The sequence below is a fragment of the Procambarus clarkii genome, chromosome 16, assembly GCF_040958095.1.
Source record: "Procambarus clarkii isolate CNS0578487 chromosome 16, FALCON_Pclarkii_2.0, whole genome shotgun sequence".
NCBI classification, from domain to species: Eukaryota; Metazoa; Arthropoda; class Malacostraca; order Decapoda; family Cambaridae; genus Procambarus; species Procambarus clarkii.
Genome location: NC_091165.1, coordinates 31,460,086 through 31,479,423, shown reverse-complemented (window position 1 = coordinate 31,479,423; position 19,338 = coordinate 31,460,086). Strand labels below are relative to the sequence as shown.

The 19,338-nt window shown below is 48.3% G+C and overlaps 1 protein-coding gene across 1 annotated transcript in view; it reads right to left on the bottom strand.

Moving 5' to 3' along the window:
* The window catches only part of DNAlig4 (DNA ligase 4), a 594,766-nt gene that overhangs the window by 341,941 nt on the left and 233,487 nt on the right, over window positions 1-19,338 (bottom strand). The window contains exon 8 of the mRNA XM_045745582.2: window positions 4,903-4,991. Coding sequence (XP_045601538.2) covers window positions 4,903-4,991 — 89 coding nt within the window. The remainder of the gene's footprint in view (window positions 1-4,902; window positions 4,992-19,338) is intronic.

Sequence of the window (19,338 nt, the reverse complement as noted above, 5' to 3'; positions counted from 1 at the left end):
GCTCCCGGACATGGTCGCGCAGGCCATTCAAGCACCGCGTGTTGCCACAAATATATTTTCAAATATTTTTTCTATGCATTTCCAATGCGGTTTTATTTGTTTCTTTTATAGTATATGATGCATATTTGTGACCTTTACAATATGTATACAGTAGAATGTTCATAATTTTCCATGAAACTGTGATACATGTGTCAGTAATGTGTCCACAATAAATGTTTATTGTCACAATATTACGTGGTAAAAATTCACTAAAATTACAATATGTACAGTTTCACACACTATTTACACAGTAACACACTGTATTACACACTCAGTACTTTGGAGGTGCGTAATAGTCAACGAAGTAGTCCATGGTACACAGCGCGGCTTTGCTCTCCTTACACCAGCTACAGATAGATTTTCGTTTCCTGTTTCATCGTTTTGTGTGCTTGCAAATAACGCACTCGCGTGCACCCTTGGCTTTAGTACTTGTAGGTGGTATGTAGCCAAGCTTGTAAAGCATAAAGTAGTATTGAAACGATTATAGGAAAAGCTCAATTTGTAAGGTAGTCTTGAAAAGATCGCTATGTAAGGTCCCACACAGGAAGAGATTCAGCTAGCCTCAAAGAGTGTCCATCAGTCAGGAAGAGATTCAGCTAGCCTCAAAGAGTGTCCATCAGTCAGGAAGAGATTCAGCTAGCCTCAAAGAGTGTCCATCAGTCAGGAAGAGATTCAGGTATTCTTGAAAATATCAATGAACACGACCACCATGGAAGCTGCTAACACTTCATTTATGCTACTTGTATCAGATGCATCATCACTGAACGCAGAAAACGATTCATCTATGTATCATCTATATACATTAGAGATGGCAAGGGTGGGGCTCAGAGCTACACCTGGATACGCTCGCTGTATCATCCTCATAGGTGCTGTATCACTGGCATCCGACCGTTGTGTTAAGCCCTTATTGCGCCTAGCTTCACCAATGTTATGACCCTTATGTTCTTCAAACAATAGGGTCTGAATTGCACCGACTGAGCACAGTCTTTCAACACCGTGCGGGACAGGTGTTTGAGAGCCAGAGGCACGTGTGCCACAAATGGTTGCTCACGCAGTACTAACCCAGCCAGCAGCCCTTGTCTTTCATATTCGTTATAGCAAAAGGTTCGTTCAGTGTTTGTTGGGTAGGCTGCTCCATGATGACAATCTTTCTTTGTTTCAAATGTGTTCCATTTGTTTTGTTTTGTCACTTACGTCTCAATATTGGAGCAGCCTACCCGACAAACACTGAACGAACCTTTATGACATTTGTCCATTTTTCAAATTGTTTCAACAGTTCTTTTATTTTTCGTTTTTTTTTTTTTTTTAAGAAACATGGAGCAGCCGACCTGTAGACCACCGAACGAACCTTTTTGACATTTGTACTGATTTTCAAAATTCTTCATTTTTTTTATTATTTACGTTTTTTGTATGTAAGAAACATGGAGCAGCCTACCTGCCGACCACCGAACAAACCTTTTGCTATAAGACAAATGAAAAATAAATATTGAACACATTTGAAGAAAGGAAAATGTCATAATGGTTTATTCAGTGTATGTAAGGTAGGCTTCTCCATTATTGAGATGTAAATGACAAATAAAAAACAAATGGAACACATTTGAAACAAAGAAAGATTGTTATAATGGAGCAGCCTACCTGCCGAACACCGATCGAACCTTTTTGACATTTGTTGTATATCAAACATTTCATTTCTTTTTTCCTACAAAAACGTCAATGCTTTGCAACATCTCAGCAGTCACCCTTTTATATCCCAGCATCATTAGCATCTTTAAACAAGAACAACATAATTTATGTGCATCGTCGGAGGCGTCTAAGAATGTGCGAGAAGCAGCGCGACCCCACCATGTGGTGTTGACGTTACTCAAACCAGCGTTCGTCATACGGGACAATTTGACGCCGATCGGGCCGTTCGTTACCCAAAATATTCGTCTTTTGGGGCAATCGTTATGCGAGGTACCACTGTACATGTTAAGTATACAGACTATGGATCACATATCCAAGAAAGGTCAAAGGGATTAAGACCGCAGCTGTTAGCCAAACTAATAATTCCTGGAAAGAGGACTCAGGCTTCTAGGAACAAGGTTACCGCTTCTAGGGATAAGGTTAATCGGATTATACCTTCCTTGAGAGGCGTGGTGAAATGTTTGAGGCCATGGCGGACTGGAGACAGTCTGGTTGTGGGAGTGGAACTGGCAAGTCCTCCGGGGTCTCCGTTTGTGGCAGCAGCGAAGTGTAGCAGACAGCTATGCGAGAGCCTGAAGTGATCTTAGTGACCAAGTTAAGTCTGCAGTATGTGAGTATTGAATAAAAGACTAACCGGGTGTGGAGCGTTGTAGTAATCAATCCGTATTAGGGACTCAGGCGGAAGTTACAAGTGCAAGTGGTGACCGCGGAGGTTGAATGGTTTATGGGTATTGAAAGTGTATTTACCTAATAGAGTAAATTAATATGTTATTAATTGTCAGAGTCTATTCTTTGTAATTAAATGACAAAACTCGACGGCCTTTAAATACCTTCCAGAAGTTCACTCATTGTGTTCCAGTACAAACCTAGTGGTACGCCTCAAGGGTCTGGGGTGTTTAGGAGTACACGATGGTGGGAATGGTTGCTGAGGCAAGGTGTTATGTGTTGTGAAATCACTGTGTTCGGAATGAACCGGGGTTCAGCATCACGACAACACCACTGACCACGAAATACAGTTTACTCATGACCTATGTTGATGGATTAATTAATTTTTCATCCAACTGTGTTAATCCAGAAGTTGGAAACATGTATCAGTACCTGAGGCGAACAATAGAGCTGATCATACAACAGGCCAATGAACACAGAAGGCAAGCTAAACTTGATTCTTATATGGTAAGAAAATCAAGCCAAGTGCCTTCAACCAGTGAGGTGTCACAGGCCAGCCAAGTGCCTTCAACCAGTGAGGCCTCACAGGCAACCCAAGTGCCTTCAACCAGTGAGACTTCAGCACCTGGCCGTCAAAACTAACTTTGCTTAATGAACTGTACAGTAGTTTTAAGTGTTAATTTTAGTGTTGTGTTAGTATGGGTTACGTAAATTGTCAAGAATTCTTAACTTCAAGATGTGTGGCATCAATCAAGAAGACGAACAACAACAAGGTAAGTTGAGGTTTCTAGTTGAATATTTAATAATTATATGTGGCAAGGCAATTCAAATTATGTTGTTTGTAGTATAAAAATAGTTGGTCACTTTTGAACTCAGAGGTGAAAAAGTACTGTACTCTTATCCGGAAAACTTGATTATTCGGCTGGGGGTCCTTCCCATATAGCCCGGATAATCGAGAGGAGACAGTATTTACAGGGCACCTAGGAAAGGCAACCCTAGGCGCATGCAACCTGAGTACTCATGAAATTACTCCTGGCTCACACACCAATATAGAACACCACAAGGCGCAGCACTGGACAATGTCAGGAGCTAGAGTTGCATGACCGCCTGGTCTCACATCACCCTCAGAACTGAGGGTGGATAGCCGGCGAGGGAGGGGGGGGGTCCGGAGCTTCCCCTTCCCCCATCTGGGGAGGGGAGGAGTTGCGCAGACAGCGGCACGGTGACACTTGTGACGTCATGCTAGTTTGCTCGTTATTCATTTAGGAAGTTCTATGCAACATTTCGATTTCAATAGCAATTTTTTGAACCAGGTAGGGTTTGTTTTGGGGCACCTAACTTTGTGGGTTCTTGACTCGGTCAATGGCAGACATAGAATGCTTCCAACCACATGGGGGTTTCTATAGGCCATTGCTCCTCGCGGCTCTCTGAGGGGGCCAGGTTTCGGCTCGTGGTCCCTCAGAAGGCAAGAACTCCATTCACTTGACTGATGCCACGGTCTAATACGTTCATATCAGCTTGAATATCTCTGGGGAGCCGAAGGGGGTTTCCCCCAGAAAACAAAAGAAATGCATTTGTAATTGTGCAGGAAAAATTAACATAAAAGTATTTGTGGCAACTCGCGCTTGTTGAATCTGGTGCATGACTGCCTCCGGGAATCTCTGCCATGGGTGACCACCGAGTCTTGATGTCACACCCCATTTTCTGGACACCACTGTGGCTCAAGTTGCTCATTTGTGCAATATTTTCAACATATATGTGGTCAGGGAAGAGTATTTAACAATTTTGGAGTGAAAAAAATTTGCAAAGAAATTATTTTTGGCAAAACCATGGGTTTGTCATATTTTAAGGCTGAGCAGCACAGTCGTTAAGGTCTTAAAAAGAAAGTGAGGGACTCAGGATTTTTTTCAAGATGGGGGATGGTTATTGGAAGCCTGAGGAAGCATACGTGAGCCCTGGGTATGTGCAGGACTATTTTTAAATATTTTATTTTTAGTAAATTAAATTAAATATTTTTAAATTTACAAATCATATATATATATATATATATATATATATATATATATATATATATATATATATATATATATGATTTGCATATCATATATATATATATGATATGCACCCTCCAAGCAGATAGACCAAAATCATAAATATATATGATTTTCACCCTCTAAGGGTTAAACTTCAGGGCTTGCCCATGAGTTAGCATGACCAGAAGCACTCCAAGCAGGTGTGAAAACAATAGCATCAGAAACAGAACTGACTTTCAGATCTAGCTGGGAATTATGTGGCCGGGGCCGGTCCGCCTGATGGTGGTAATCAGTACTAACAAGTTTTGAGCTCGATTGAGTGAATCACTGGTTCAATATAGTATAAGGAATCAGTGTCATATACTGTACAGGTATTTGTAAATTACTGTATATTAAAACAAAAACATAAACCTTCATGATGGGAATGTTTGATGGCTAAAATAACTAGGCAAAACTAATCTCAATTATCAAAAGAACTAACCTGATTATTCAGATAAATAATGTCAAAGACACAAAAACAGACTTGCCAATCGCCTTCCTCTCGCAAGTTCTTCACATCCATGTGTTCACCTGATGAGAGAGAGAAAATTATTTTGTTTAATGCTACATAAAGAAAGCACTGACTGCATAATTCACAGACAATACAGTTGTAAAGATCAAGCATTACCAAAAATTAGATTATTACTATTTCTGGGAGGAAAGCCCTTGTGGTTCCCTAAAGCTACATTCTGTACTGAAATGGTTCCCATCTACCAGGTTGAATCAGCCATGGAGCTCTTAGACTTACCAGGGACCAGAGTCAGAACCTGGCACCCCTCACAGAGCAGTGGTATTTATGTCTTAAGTCATGCATTTATGCAACCCACCAGGAAAGGCATCCAGAAAGTAAAAAAAAAAAAAATACTGTTGGCTTCAAACGAGCCCGCCGCCTCAAAAACCACTGAACGAATTCCCAAACTATGCAAACAAAAGATTGAAAATTCATGAAACTAGTGCCAGCTCGTTCACACACTAACTCCACAACTTGTTAGGGGCAAGGAGGGAGGTGGTCAGGGAGCTACCAGAGTTCACCCAGAAATTGGCATTTCATTACATTCAATGCTGGTTTCCCGGGTAAAGCCCCTTGTGGCTTCCTGTAGCCAACTACCCACAGAGAAAGAATATAGGTGCACTTACCAAGGAAGAAGGAGCACGTCAGGTATTATAATGAAATTGGGATTCTAGACTAAGCCGCATGACAAAAAAGCCACACAAAGGTGCCGGAGACTGGACACATTGACAAAATATTGGGCTGCCAGAACCCTGTTCGACCTCTAAAACCTGTGCCTGAATATCAGCCCAGAACACATCTGCAAAACAGTCGAAAGAGCAACATATTTCCAAACGTCACGGCCACAAGGGTGAGCTCTAGGCTAGCTAGATTTAACCCTTAAACTGCGCAAAATGTCATATGAAGTGTGACATTGAGCTCAGTTTTAAAATTTTCTGAAACTCTTTTAAATGTTTTGTGCATAATCTACTAGGCAAATGCTCTCCAACTTTGTCTAAATGATACCAGTGTAACTTGTAAAACTAGAAAATAAAAAAAATTTACAAAACTGAAAATGAAAAAACTTCAGATTTTGAAATTAGCTGCAAAAATAAAAAAAAAAACCAACTGTTCATTTGGGATTATTATGCTCTCAGAACAGCATATTATCTTCATTTTCATATATTTGGAATTTAGGTTTTCAGAATATTATGCTGTAAAAAAAATTTTCAATATGGCATTTGAAATACAATGGGGCCTCGACTTACGATGCTAATCCGTTCCCAGAGACGGATCGTAAGTCGAAATATCATAAGTCGAAGTGATTTTTCCCATAAGAAATAAAGGAATTTGAATTAATCCATTCCCCACCCTCCAAAATATTAACAAATACATTTTATACTGAATACAATTTTTTTTCTAACTACAATACAGTACCTAAGTTTATCTTACCTTTATGGAGGGCTCTTAATGGCATATAGAAGATGGTGATGAAGGGGGAGGAGGAGAGTTGTTACTATTTGGAAGGGGAGTCCCCTTCCATTATCACATCAGGCAGTGATGTTTTCTCTGGGGTACTCTCTCTCTCTCCTACGTTTTGCCTGAATACCACTAGGACCTGGTTGTGGTTCAGTGCTTGTTTGTCTCACTACAAATTTGTCAAAAGACATTTGTTTTTCCCTTCGTTTTAACATTTGTCTGTAATGATGCATCACTTTAGCAGCACACCATCTTCATATTTATGAATGATCTCTAGTTTCTGCTCTATGGTTATCCTTACATGGGATCTCATATGTTGAGCCTTACCACTGACTTTCCTGGGACTCATGGCATGATATATAATAATTACTTTAATGTTCAAAATGCAAAAAACCAGCGTTGAATGTAATGAAACGCCATTTTCTAGGTGAGACCCGAAGGCTCCCCGGAGCTTTACCGGCTGATATGCTAATGTCAGACTTTGGCATCAGTCATGTGTATGGAGTTCTAGGGCCTACCGGGGACCACGGCCAGAACCTGGCCCCCTCAGAGAGGCAAGGGGAGCAATGGCCTGTAGAAACCCCCGTGTGGTAGGAAGCATTCTATGTCTGCCATCGACCGGGTCAAGCATCCAGAAAGGTAAGCATTCCAAAACAAACCCCTATTCTGGTGAAAATTGCTACCTAAAGCCGAACTAGTGGATAGAACTCTTCAACAGAAAACAAGGAAACTAGTATGACGTCATATGTCACCGCGCCGCTGTCTGCGCAGCTCCCCCCTCCCCGGGAGGGGGAAGGGGGAGCCCCAGACCTCCCACACCAGCTATCCACCCATCAGTTCTGAGGCTGGATGTCAAAACACGCGAAAAACCGCTGACCGGAGGGAGGGAGGGTTGCCGGGGAGCCTCCGGGTCTCACCCAGAAAATGGTGTTTCATTACATTCAACGCTGGTTTTCTGGGGGGAGCCCCGTCGGCTCCGCAGAGCTAACTACCCACAGAGGAAGGTCAAAGGGACAGAACCGGGAGGCGGACACCACGCACCCCCCAAGGAGGCGAGACAACCGGCAGCAAACGCCAACCCAAGGCGCCACAGCCCCGAAAAGTCCCGGGAACAACACAAGAACAATGAGCAGCAAGGCCCCTGCACGAACACCAAAAATCCATGCCCGAAGGACCGCAAGGCCACGTCGCCCAGACGGCAGCGAGAGCAGCGAAACCACGAACGCCACAGGCATGAGGGAAGAACACAGACAGCTTAGCCGCACGAACACGGCTGACCACCCTGGACACTATCACCCGCGAACCGGGAAGAACAGAACCGGATCAACGCAAAGCGCGCTCCGGACCCAAACACCGTGGCACGCAAACAACAGTGGAGGGCCGCCACTGAACACAAAAAACGACACACCCCCGGACCGACCAACGAAGCACCAACAAACCCTGGACCCCTCCAGAATGCAGCAGCCCCACCCCGTGCCAGAAAAGATGGAGACTGCTGCCACCAAACAACCAAAACGCTAAAACCGAAGGAGCAAGAAAACTCAGCGACTCGACCCCCAGAGGCAAAGGCCAAAAGGAAAGAGCCGATGAAAAAACACACCGGAACCGAAGGGGCACTACCAACCGAGGAGAAGACAGAGCACGCTGACCAGAGACCAGGATGGTGCAAGCGGCGCACGAACAGGCCGGAGGTGAAACGACGCACAAGACAGCTGACTAACGGTGCAGAAGCAACACCAAGACCGAAAGCAAGCTGAAGCGGCTCCGCCCGCGCCGCACGAAAAGAGGCGACAGTATGTGGCAAGACGACGGCCCCCAACCCCCACCAGAAAACCAAGCCGAGAGTAAACCAAGCTAACAAGAGTAACCACCTAAGAAGGGACAGGAAAAGGAAGGACCGCCAAAATACCCCATACTGCCGCCAAGAGAAGCACGCAGGTGAGACACCTACCACGAACCACCCGACCACCAACCGGAGGCGAGACCGCGAAGCAGAACATAAGCAGCCCCGACAAGGCCCCTTCGAGCCCAGGAAAAGGCGGAGCTGCGGGAAGATCCCGGGCACGACCACCGAAACCCAGGCGGCACAAGGAGATGGAACGTCTGCCGAACAGAAAAACTCCCCAAAGCATGCAAGCCCCCCAGGAGTTCAGAAACGACAGGTCCGACGCGAGACATCGCAAGACACCAAAAAAAAACAACCGGCAGGGCAAGCTAGAAAACCAAAGAAGGCGGAAGGGTCGCCGCCAGAACAGTACCCGAACCAAGGGGTACAAACAACTTCAATAGACCGAGACAAGGAAGCACATCACAGGACACAGGCTGACAAACGCCTAAGAACACATGCAGAACACCCCTGCTGCAGAGGAGGCAGGAAGAAAGAGCAGAAGCACAAAAACCCCAGGATAACAACCAGGGGTGGACAATTAGGCAGGGACAGAAAAACCCCCACGCAATCCCCAGGCACAAAACGGCAGCAAAGTGCCACTCCACAACCGGACACAGGAACAAGGACACGCCACCGTGAAACACAGTACCAAAGCACACGTGCAGCAGCAGCAACAGGCACCACTGCAACATGCAACATGTAAATAGCAACTCCCTTCTGCAAAGGCAGAGAACGGAGCAGGCAGACCCCAGACAGGGCCAACGGTAGTACAAAACCCCGCAGGCCCAGAAACCTGCACCAGGCGACCGACGGCGGAGAAACCCCGCTCGATACCCGCTGGATGAGGTACTGGGTACTTTTACACCTCAAGCCCTGCCCAAGGCCAGGCTAGACCGGCCAGAGGGTGGCCCACCAGGCAGCTGCTAGGAGCAGTCCACCGGCCCACATACCCCCACAACCAGGACGGGCCGGAACTGCCATACGAAAACAGGCTAGTGCGCCCTGGAAGTCCCCGGACGAACCAGCAAGAAGGCTTATGCTCGCAAGTAGGTCGTGTAACAAGCACAGACCTCTGATGGTAATACAGTGTTCCCCAAATGTGCCAATAGCACCACTACACTCCACTGGTACTATCCCGCAAGTTCTACCAGATAGGCGGGACCCAAGAGCCAGAGCTCAAATCCTGCAAGCATAGCCAGGAGCCTTACCAGGTGAGTACAGAACCAACCCTACAACCCCCACACCTCACAACATTAAAAAAGGAGGGTCCCCTGAATGACTCCAGCATGGGTTGGACATGCACATGAGGGGGACAGGAAGGGTTGAAAAAGGGACAGTCACTGGTGTGTGAATGATCTTAGTCGTACACAAATATACCTAAATAAAGACAGGTATATAAACAACTCCGCATCCAGCGCCCGGCCAAAAGACGCCAGACCGCAGAAACTCACCTGGCGAACGGTGGCACGAACTTGACACAACTCAACCGTGTGCAGAAGAACCAGGGAGCACCGCCAGGTGAAGACGCCAGAGCCGGACCCTGCCGGACCCGCAGGAGAGCAGGGAGAGGCGAAGGAGGCGGTCCACACCCATGACACAGGGAAAACCGCGGTGTCCTCCCCACAGCAGGGAACCAGGACACCCCCGGCGCTAAGGGGCACATACCGCAGCCAGGGAGAAGAACGAGAGGCGAAGCACTGTAGCAAAAAGGGCGCAAAACACCAGCACTGAAACACCGCCCAGACCAAAACAAACTCCACGGCGCAGAACACGCTGGCCGAACCGCACACCCTCTCTGCGGGAAGGTGCCAGCCAGGACTACTGCACGAGAAAAGTAACCAAAAGAGGAAGCAAGAGCAATAAAACCGGCCAAAGAAGCAAAGAGCCCAAAAAGGAACCCAACCGGGCGACAAGTAGCCCAACCGGGCGACAAGTAGCCCAACCGGGCGACAAGTAGCCCAACAGGGCGACAAGTAGCCCAACAGGGCGACAAGTAGCCCAACAGGGTGACAAGTAGCCCAACAGGGCGACAAGTAGCCCAACAGGGCGAGAAGTAGCCCAACAGGGCGACAAGGACGAGGAGCCGACAGATGTTCCAATAATGCGGGAAGTAACGAAAAACCTTCCCGTACCCTCGAGAACACAGAAGCCAGCACTAGTCCCGAAGGCACACGAAGGCGCAGGCGCACCCGAGATCAGAAGTAACGCAGAACCCCATCGAACAGGGAAATATGACGAAAACACCGTCCCAAAAAGGGGTGGGAGGAAACATCCACCCACAGGACGGAACCAACCAACTCAAAGGCCAAGGAACCGAGCCCGGGGAGGGGCCGACGCCCAACAGCACGTACGGCGAGTGGGGAGGAAAGACCCCACTCCGCGTAACCACAAACCCCGCCTACAGGGGGATAAAAACCCCAACGGGGTCAAACGGGGCCAAGGCCCCCCAAGTCAGCCCCTCCCCAGCCCTGGGAACCTACACGACAGGCCCCGGGGCCGAGCCGTTCCCCCAAAGCCCCGGCCGTACCAGAAAACCGGGGCAGCCGTGAAAACACTAAGGAAGGGAGCCCACTGGCAGACTCATACAACACGGCTGGAGGAACAGGCTCAAATGCCCCCGTCACTACCACGGAAGGGGAATTCCCCGAGACTGCCCGAGTCTCAACACCACCAAAAACCCCGCCCCGAACCTACAGACGGTAAGGAACCGGATGCAGACATGAAGGGTGATCCAGGGGAAAGACAAGGGGGCGTGGATGGAACCGAAGCAACCAAAACCCCCAAGTCCCAAAACGAACTACAACGGGGCAGCCCCAGGGCTCCCGGGGAGGAAACCACGAGAACGTTGCCACCACCAAGGCTCAAGTGCAACGCCCCTGCTGCCCGCACCCGCTTTGTTAGCACAACTGGGTAACCAAGCCACAACGAGCAACCAAACTCGCAGGACTCCGGGTCGAAGGTGTCACCGACCCCACAGGCAGCATACGGAGGCAAAACAGAGTCACCCAGAGACAAAGGGTGAGAGCAACCCTCAAACTCGCTGGAAGCGAGGGGGGGGGGACTCTGGGGTCACATCCATTGGACCCGCGCGCCCCCAGGGGTTTCCCAGGGTCCCGAGCGTTTACTATAAGAGGACTCGCGCTCAGGTAATCCCAGGCAGGGTACTGCTAACCGGCACCCAAAGCTACCAAACAACTTTCTAAGAGCTGAACCCCCGGGACGTGTACACTCACGGGGACCTAGCAGGGGGTACCACCAGAAAATACTCAGAACACAAGGGGCAAGAACGAAGGCAGACCCCCCACCAGGTAGATAAACAAAAAAGAAAAAGAAAACCCCGCAAGAGGACAGCGTACCCAAGCGGAACAGAGCCGGCCGCTATGATTGGTAAAGACAAGCTGCACAGTACCCTGCGCCCCACCAGTGCAAAAACTGCCCCTTACTCTAAGGCGAACAAGGGCGACAGAACACCCGAGCACACAAAGAGCGGCCAAAAACCAAGCAGTAAACGGCCAAGCAGGGGCAGGACCCAAGTAACTTGTGGAAGGTGGCCCCAAGCCCCAAGGGCAGTACTTACAGGGCACCTATGGAAGGGAACCCTAGGCGCATGCAGCCCGAGTACTGTACTGGAGAATCACTCCCGGCTCACGCACCACCTAGAAAACAGACACCACACTCTAGGTACAGTGTTGAAACAACCACTGGAGCCGGAGCACATAACCGTTGCCTATAGCATCAGCCGAAGAACTGATGGGTGGATAGCCGGCGTGGGAGGTCTGGGGCTCCCCCTTCCCCCTCCCGGGGAGGGGGGAGCTGCGCAGACAGCGGCGCGGTGACGTATGACGTCATACTAGTTTCCTTGTTTTCTGTTGAAGAGTTCTATCCACAAGTTCGGCTTTAGGTAGCAATTTTCACCAGAATAGGGGTTTGTTTTGGAATGCTTACCTTTCTGGATGCTTGACCCGGTCGATGGCAGACATAGAATGCTTCCAACCACACGGGGGTTTCTATAGGCCATTGGTTCCCTTGCCTCTCCGAGGGGGCCAGGTTCTGGCCGTGGTCCTCGGTAGGCCCTAGAACTCCATACACATGACTGATGCCAAAGTCTGACATTAGCATATCAGCCAGTAAAGCTCCAGAGAGCCAATGGGGCTCCCCCCAGAAAACCAGCTTTGAATGTAATGAAACGCCATTTTCTGGGTGAGCCCCGGAGGCTCCCTGGAGCTTATCGGCTAATGTATGTTATATTAGACCGGGACATTAGCTAAGAAGTTCAGACCTACCAGAGACCAGCGCCAGAACCTGGCCTCTTTAAAGAGGTTTCAGGGAGCAATGGACCTGGAAAACCCCTTTGTGGTTGGGGTTTTCCTTATCTGTCATCGACCGGCGTTAGGCACCCAGAAAGGTAAGCATAACAAAACAAACCCCACATGGTAAAATACGAAAACAAAAAACCAAACAGAGGTAGAAACTCCCTACAATCACAAGGAAACAAGCAAACATCACACTTTACTGCTGCCCCGATCGTCCGCGCAACCGTCCGCACAACCCTCCCCGCCTCGAGAGGGGGAGGGGGAGCACCGGACCTACCGCACCGGCTGCCAAGCTTCAGTTCGGAAGCTAAGCTTCAACCAACGTGAAAAAAACGCCGACTGGTGGGAGGGAGGGGTTGCCAGGGAGCCTACGGGGCTCACCCAGAAAATGGCGTTTCATTACATTCAATGCTGGTTTTCTGTGGGGAGCCCCTACGGCTCCCTGGAGCTTCATACCCAAAGAGAAGGAAAAGAAAGGGCTAACCCGGGAGGTGGCCACCACAAACTCTGCAATGCAAAGCCGAGACAACCGGTCGCAAACCTGCGACCCAAGGCAACAAGAACGCACAGGAGCAGACGCGCATAAAGAATGGGGGGCCAAGAACCCGTGCGACCCTCAAATCCCTGCGCCCGAAATGAGCCCTAGATGTCGCCAACACAGCAGCAAAAGCTGCAAACATCTGAACAGCACGGGCACAAAGACAGAACTCAGGCTGGAAAAATGAAAAACTCTGCGGACGACCTGGGAGAACCGAGCCCTGAAAACAGGAAATGAGGGGAACCGGATCAACCACAGCGCATCCCGACACGGTACGCAGGCAATGGCTAAAAGCACAACCGGACAACACAGGATGCACCCCCGGCCAAACCAATCAAGCATCAATAACCCAAGAAGCCCTTCGGAAACCAGCCGTCGCGACCGTCGCCGGGACGGAGAAAGGCTGCACACGTACAAATCTACCACCAGTAACAAAGAGCAGAAACCTGAACCGAAGGGACTACCACAAACTGAGGAGAAGATAAGAAGGCACCCTGATCAAGGACCTGGACGGCTCAGGCAACGCATGAGCAGGCCGGAGGTGAAACAAAACACGATAAAGCGTACGAAACGTCATATTGTCGCCAAGACGAAGCTCGCAGGTGGGACACCGTCAACAAAGCCACCTGAACACCACAGAGATGGGTGATACCCGCGTCAAAGTACCAGACGCAAAGAGCTGAGGAGAAGGCCGAACCAGTCATGTACAGGACCGATTCGACCTGCCGAAAGAGGCTCATCCACGGGAAAACGCCCCGGGTTCGGACACCTATCAAACAGCATCTGAAAATAAGGCTGGGCCGGCCACCAAGGAACCATAAGGACTGCTCTCGTGGGAATGGGCTGCAACCGAGCCAGAACGCGAAGCAATAGCTGGACCGGGAGAAGAGGAACAGGTACCCCCACCTCGACCAGTCCTGCTGAAGAGCATCCACCGTGAATGCCTCGCAGGTGGGTAAGGGCGCCACGTAAAATGGGCGATGCCTAGACTACGCCGACTCGAAGACGTCCACGGCCAGGAGCCCATACGTCTGACAGAGCAAGCAAAACGAGTTGGCGACGACTGGCCAATCCGCGAAGAGAGGAATGAACCGAGACAGCTGTCCGCCAGGACGCAGGACACACCCCGGACATGAACCTCACGGTTAGCCAAACCCCTGTGGTTCCGGCAAGAACCGTCAGAGAACAGTCCGAACAGAGCTGAATGGTAGAGCACCAAGTGACCCAAACCCTCCGAAGTGCAAACCAGACAGCCACGAACTCCTGAACCGTGCTGTGAGCCCGACAGACGGACAGATTCCACTATCCTCATCCGACCTGGTGAGCACTGGTCACAAAGCCCCAGCTGAGAGATGACCCGTCCGTGAACACATCGAGCGAAGGCTCGGGGAGGTGCCAAGGCACGGAACCCCGAAAACCCCAAAGAGGAAGCTGGTGACCCAGCACCAACACAAGATCCCCGGAGGAACGAACCCAACAAATGCAAGAGGCGGAAGGGGAGTCTCTGAAGGAACCAAAGAACCGCCGAAGCCAAACCCGACTCCGCGGGCAGACCAGCACGTCGAAGTTCAGACTCCCGCACAACTGCTCAAGCAACCGCTGAGCAACCCGGGACCCCCCTCATGTACAGCCGAAGGCAGGACCACAGCCGCAGTAACACTTCTGGAGGGAAAGACAATGAGTAGCCCAATAGCCCTAAACAAGGCCCAGGTCCGAACCCGGGACAGAAACAGATAGATTGGCCTCCAGATCACCAGGAAACCAAACCCGGCGATCTGGAAAGAACCACACCCCTGGCGAGCAGACAAGTGGACTGACTGGGAGCCCAAACCACCCAGTTGTCGAGGTAGGCCAGACACCGAATCTCAAACAGACTCAGACAGGGCACTAAGATCCGGTAAAGATGCAAAAAAAAAATATATACCAAGTGCCAATTACAAAATAGGTAAGGCAACAAAAGCAGCAAGCCTGAAGCCCCACCACCAACTGTGCCAGTTCCAGAAAACTGTAGAGGAACGTGCCAAGAAGTGACCTGGAGGTCCAGGGCCACCATCCAGGCACCCGGCCCCAACAGAAGCCGGACAGAAGACAACAGTCCTCCGAGGAGGGCATAGAATCCAGGGCGCAGACTGGAGAAGTCCAGAAGAACTGCAGATGCGAAAGGCCCATGACTGCAATGAGCAGACGGGAACCCCAGAAGGATGGGGCTGACCACGTCCAACGCAACCACTAAGATGACATGACGAAGCACAGGGGAAGAAGCCCACCCTGCCAGCTCTGAACCCCCCCAAAGGTGGAAAAGCCGTCCACCGACGCCACCAGAGGCCGATAGACAACCAAAAGCACCCACCAACAGCGGGACCATGCAAGAGTCAAAAGAGCAAGCTGCTCCCCCAGCGCCCCGTCAACAGAGAAGGGAACAGAACCCCTTCCGAAAGAAAAAGTACACACACATATACACTATGTATATACACATACATATACACTATGTATATACACATACATATACATATACACATACACACAAGGTATATTACACACATAGATGGAGAGAGATCGAAGATACTGGAGTTAAGTGATGTAATACAGCTGCAGACACCAGACATTGTTGCACTCACGGAGACAAAACTTGAAGATGTAATTTTAAATGAGGTCATATTCCCAAGGGGCTACTCAATTTGGAGACGGAACAGAAAAATTAGGAAAGCCGGTGGCGTTGCTGTGCTGGTAAAAGAACACCTAAAGGTGAGGGAAATAATGATTGCCAATCCACAAGAAGTTGACATAATAGCACTAGAGATCTGCCATGAGGATGATAAACTAATGATAATAAATGCATATAGTCCACCGCCAAGCAGCACATGGTCAAAGGAGGAGCTAGATAGTAAACGTGAAGGTCTTATAACAATAATGAGAGAGATTATAGCGAGAGCGGATACCGATAGATCACGACTGTTGATAATCGGTGACTTCAACTTGAAATCCATTGACTGGGAAGCATATGAAGCTAAAACAGAAGATTTTTGGACCTGTAAATTTGTAGACTTCATCCTGGAAACATTCTTGTATCAACATGTTAAACAAGCTACGAGGATGAGGGAAGGGGGACGTTCCCTCCATGCTAGATTTGATATTTACCAGGAAGGAGGAAGAGATATTTGACATTCAGTACCTTCCTCCCTTGGGTAAAAGTGACCTTGTCTTTTTGGGAATAAAGTATGCAATGCGTTATAAGCTGGAAGAAAATAAGGAGTTTGAAGCAGTTGAAAAACCAGACTTCAGGAGAGGACATTATGGTGACCTTAGAAATTTTTTTAGTGAGTATAATTGGACAGACTTGATGCTAGGCAAGGAAGTGAATGAGATGTATGTCAAGTTTTGTGAAATATATGATAAAGGCACAAAAAAATTTATACCAAAACAGAGATGCAGAACTAGGAAACAGGATTGGTTCAATAGAAATTGAGAGAGGGCTAGAGACCAAAAGACACAAAAATGGAATCAATACAGGAAGAGGCCGAACCCCCAAACATACCAGCGATACAAAGATGCGAGAAACAACTACACGGCAGTGAGGAGAGAGGCAGAAAGAAATTTTGAAAAAGGGATTGCAGACAAATGTAAAACAGAACCAGGTCTATTCTATAAATTCATAAACAACAAATTGCAGGTAAAGGATAATATTCAGAGGTTGAAAATGGGAAATAGATTCACGGAAGATGAAAAGGAAATGTGTGAAACACTAAACAAAAAGTTCCAAAGTGTGTTTGTACAAATTGAAATCTTTAGGTAACCAGATAAGAATTCCAGAGAACAACATAGAGCACATAGAGGTGTCTAGAGACGAAGTGGAAAAAATGCTCAAGGAGCTAAGTAAGAACAAAGCAGTTGGTCCAGATGGAGTTTCACCATGGGTTCTGAGAGAATGTGCACCTGAGCTCAGCATTCCACTTCACCTGATTTTTCAGGCATCCCTGTGTACAAGAATCGTAGCAGACGTGTGGAAACAGGCTAACATAGTTCCAATCTACAAAAGTGGCAGCAGGGAAGACCCCCCTCAATTATAGACCTGTATCATTGACAAGTGTAATAGTGAAAGTATTGGAAAAACTAATCAAAACTAAATGGGTAGAACACCTAGAGAGAAATGATATAATATCAGACAGACAGTATGGTTTTCGATCTGGAAGATCCTGTGTATCGAATTTACTCAGTTTCTATGATCGAGCCACAGAGATATTACAGGAAAGAGATGGTTGGGTTGACTGCATCTATCTGGACCTAAAAAAGGCTTTCGACAGAGTTCCACATAAGAGATTGTTCTGGAAACTGGAAAATATTGGAGGGGTGACAGGTAAGCTTCTATCATGGATGAAAAATTTTCTGACTGATAGAAAAATGAGGGCAGTAATCAGAGGCAATGTATCGGAATGGAGAAATGTCACAAGTGGAGTACCACAGGGTTCAGTTCTTGCACCAGTGATGTTTATTGTGTACATAAATGATCTACCAGTTGGTATACAGAATTATATGAACATGTTTGCTGATGATGCTAAGATAATAGGATAAGGAATTTAGATGATTGTCATGCCCTTCAAGAAGACCTGGACAAAATAAGTAGATGGAGCACCACTTGGCAAATGGAATTTAATGTTAATAAATGTCATGTTATGGAATGTGGAATAGGGGAACATAGACCCCACACAACCTATATATTATGTGAGAAATCTTTAAAGAATTCTGATAAAGAAAGAGATCTAGGGGTGGTTCTAGATAGAAAACTATCACCTGAGGACCACATAAAGAATATTGTGCAAGGCGCCTATGCTATGCTTTCTAACTTCAGAATTGCATTTAAATACATGGATGGCGATATACTAAAGAAATTGTTCATGACTTTTGTTAGGCCAAAGCTAGAATATGCAGCTGTTGAGTGGTGCCCATATCTTAACACTTTCGCGCTTTATATTAGAGATAACTCGTCACTGGTTTTTCTTACGATTCCGCATACCTGCCTACTTTTCTCGTCAATCGAAAAAATATTTCTATAAATTCCATTTTTTAACCGAAATGGATGGGGATACTTTTGTTTTGTAGAGAATTTATTTGCGAATTTTTTGGTACCAGAATGAATATTATATCACATAAACTTCTATGAGTAAAAAAAAAACCAGCGTTGAATGTAATGAAACGCCATTTTCTGGGTGAGTCCCGGAGGCTCCCCGGAGCTATCCCAGGCTGATATGCTAATGTCAGACTTTGGCATCAGTCATGTGTATGGAGTTCTTAGGCCTACCGGGGACCACGGCCAGAACCGGGCCCCCTCAGAGAGGCAAGGGGAGCAATGGCCTATAGAAGCCCCCGTGTAGTTGGAAGCATTCTATGTCTGCCATCGACCGGAACAGGCACCCAGAAAGGTAAGCGCCCCAAAACAAGCCCCTATTCTGGTTAAAATTGCTACCTAATACCGAACTAGTGGATAGAACTCCCCAACCGAAAACAAGCAAACTAGTGTGACATCACACACTGCCGCGCCGCTGTCTGCGCAGCTCCCCCCTCCCCGGGAGGGGGAAGGGGGGGAGCCCCAGACCCCCCGCGTCGGCTACCCACACCTCAGTTCTTGAGGCTGGATGTTAAAAACGCGAAAAAACGCCGACCGGAGGGAGGGAGGGATGCCGGGGAGCCTCCGGGACTCACCCAGAAAATGGCGTTTCATTACATTCAACGCTGGTTTTCTGGGGGGAGCCCCGTCGGCTCCCCGGAGCTAACTACCCACAGACAGAAAAAGAGGGACTTACCCGGGAGGCGGTCGTCCCTCACCCCTCAACTCGAAGCCGAGACAACTGGCTGCAACCGCCGACCCAAAGCAACACAGGCCCGACGAGGGCCAGGGACATTCACAAGGTAACGAGCAGCCAGGACCCTGTTCGACCGCCAAAATCCCCGCGCCCGAATATCAGACCAAGACATATTCCCAAAGACGGCAGCAAGAGCCGCGAACTTACGAACGTCATGGGCACGGGGATAGACCGCAGGCTGGCTAGACCTAATAACCCTGCGGACGACCTGAGAGACCCGAACCCGCGAACAGGGAAGAAGGGAAACCGGAGCAACCCACAGCGCGTCCCCGGACACAGAAGCTGTGGCGCGCAAATAACGGCGAAGCGCCG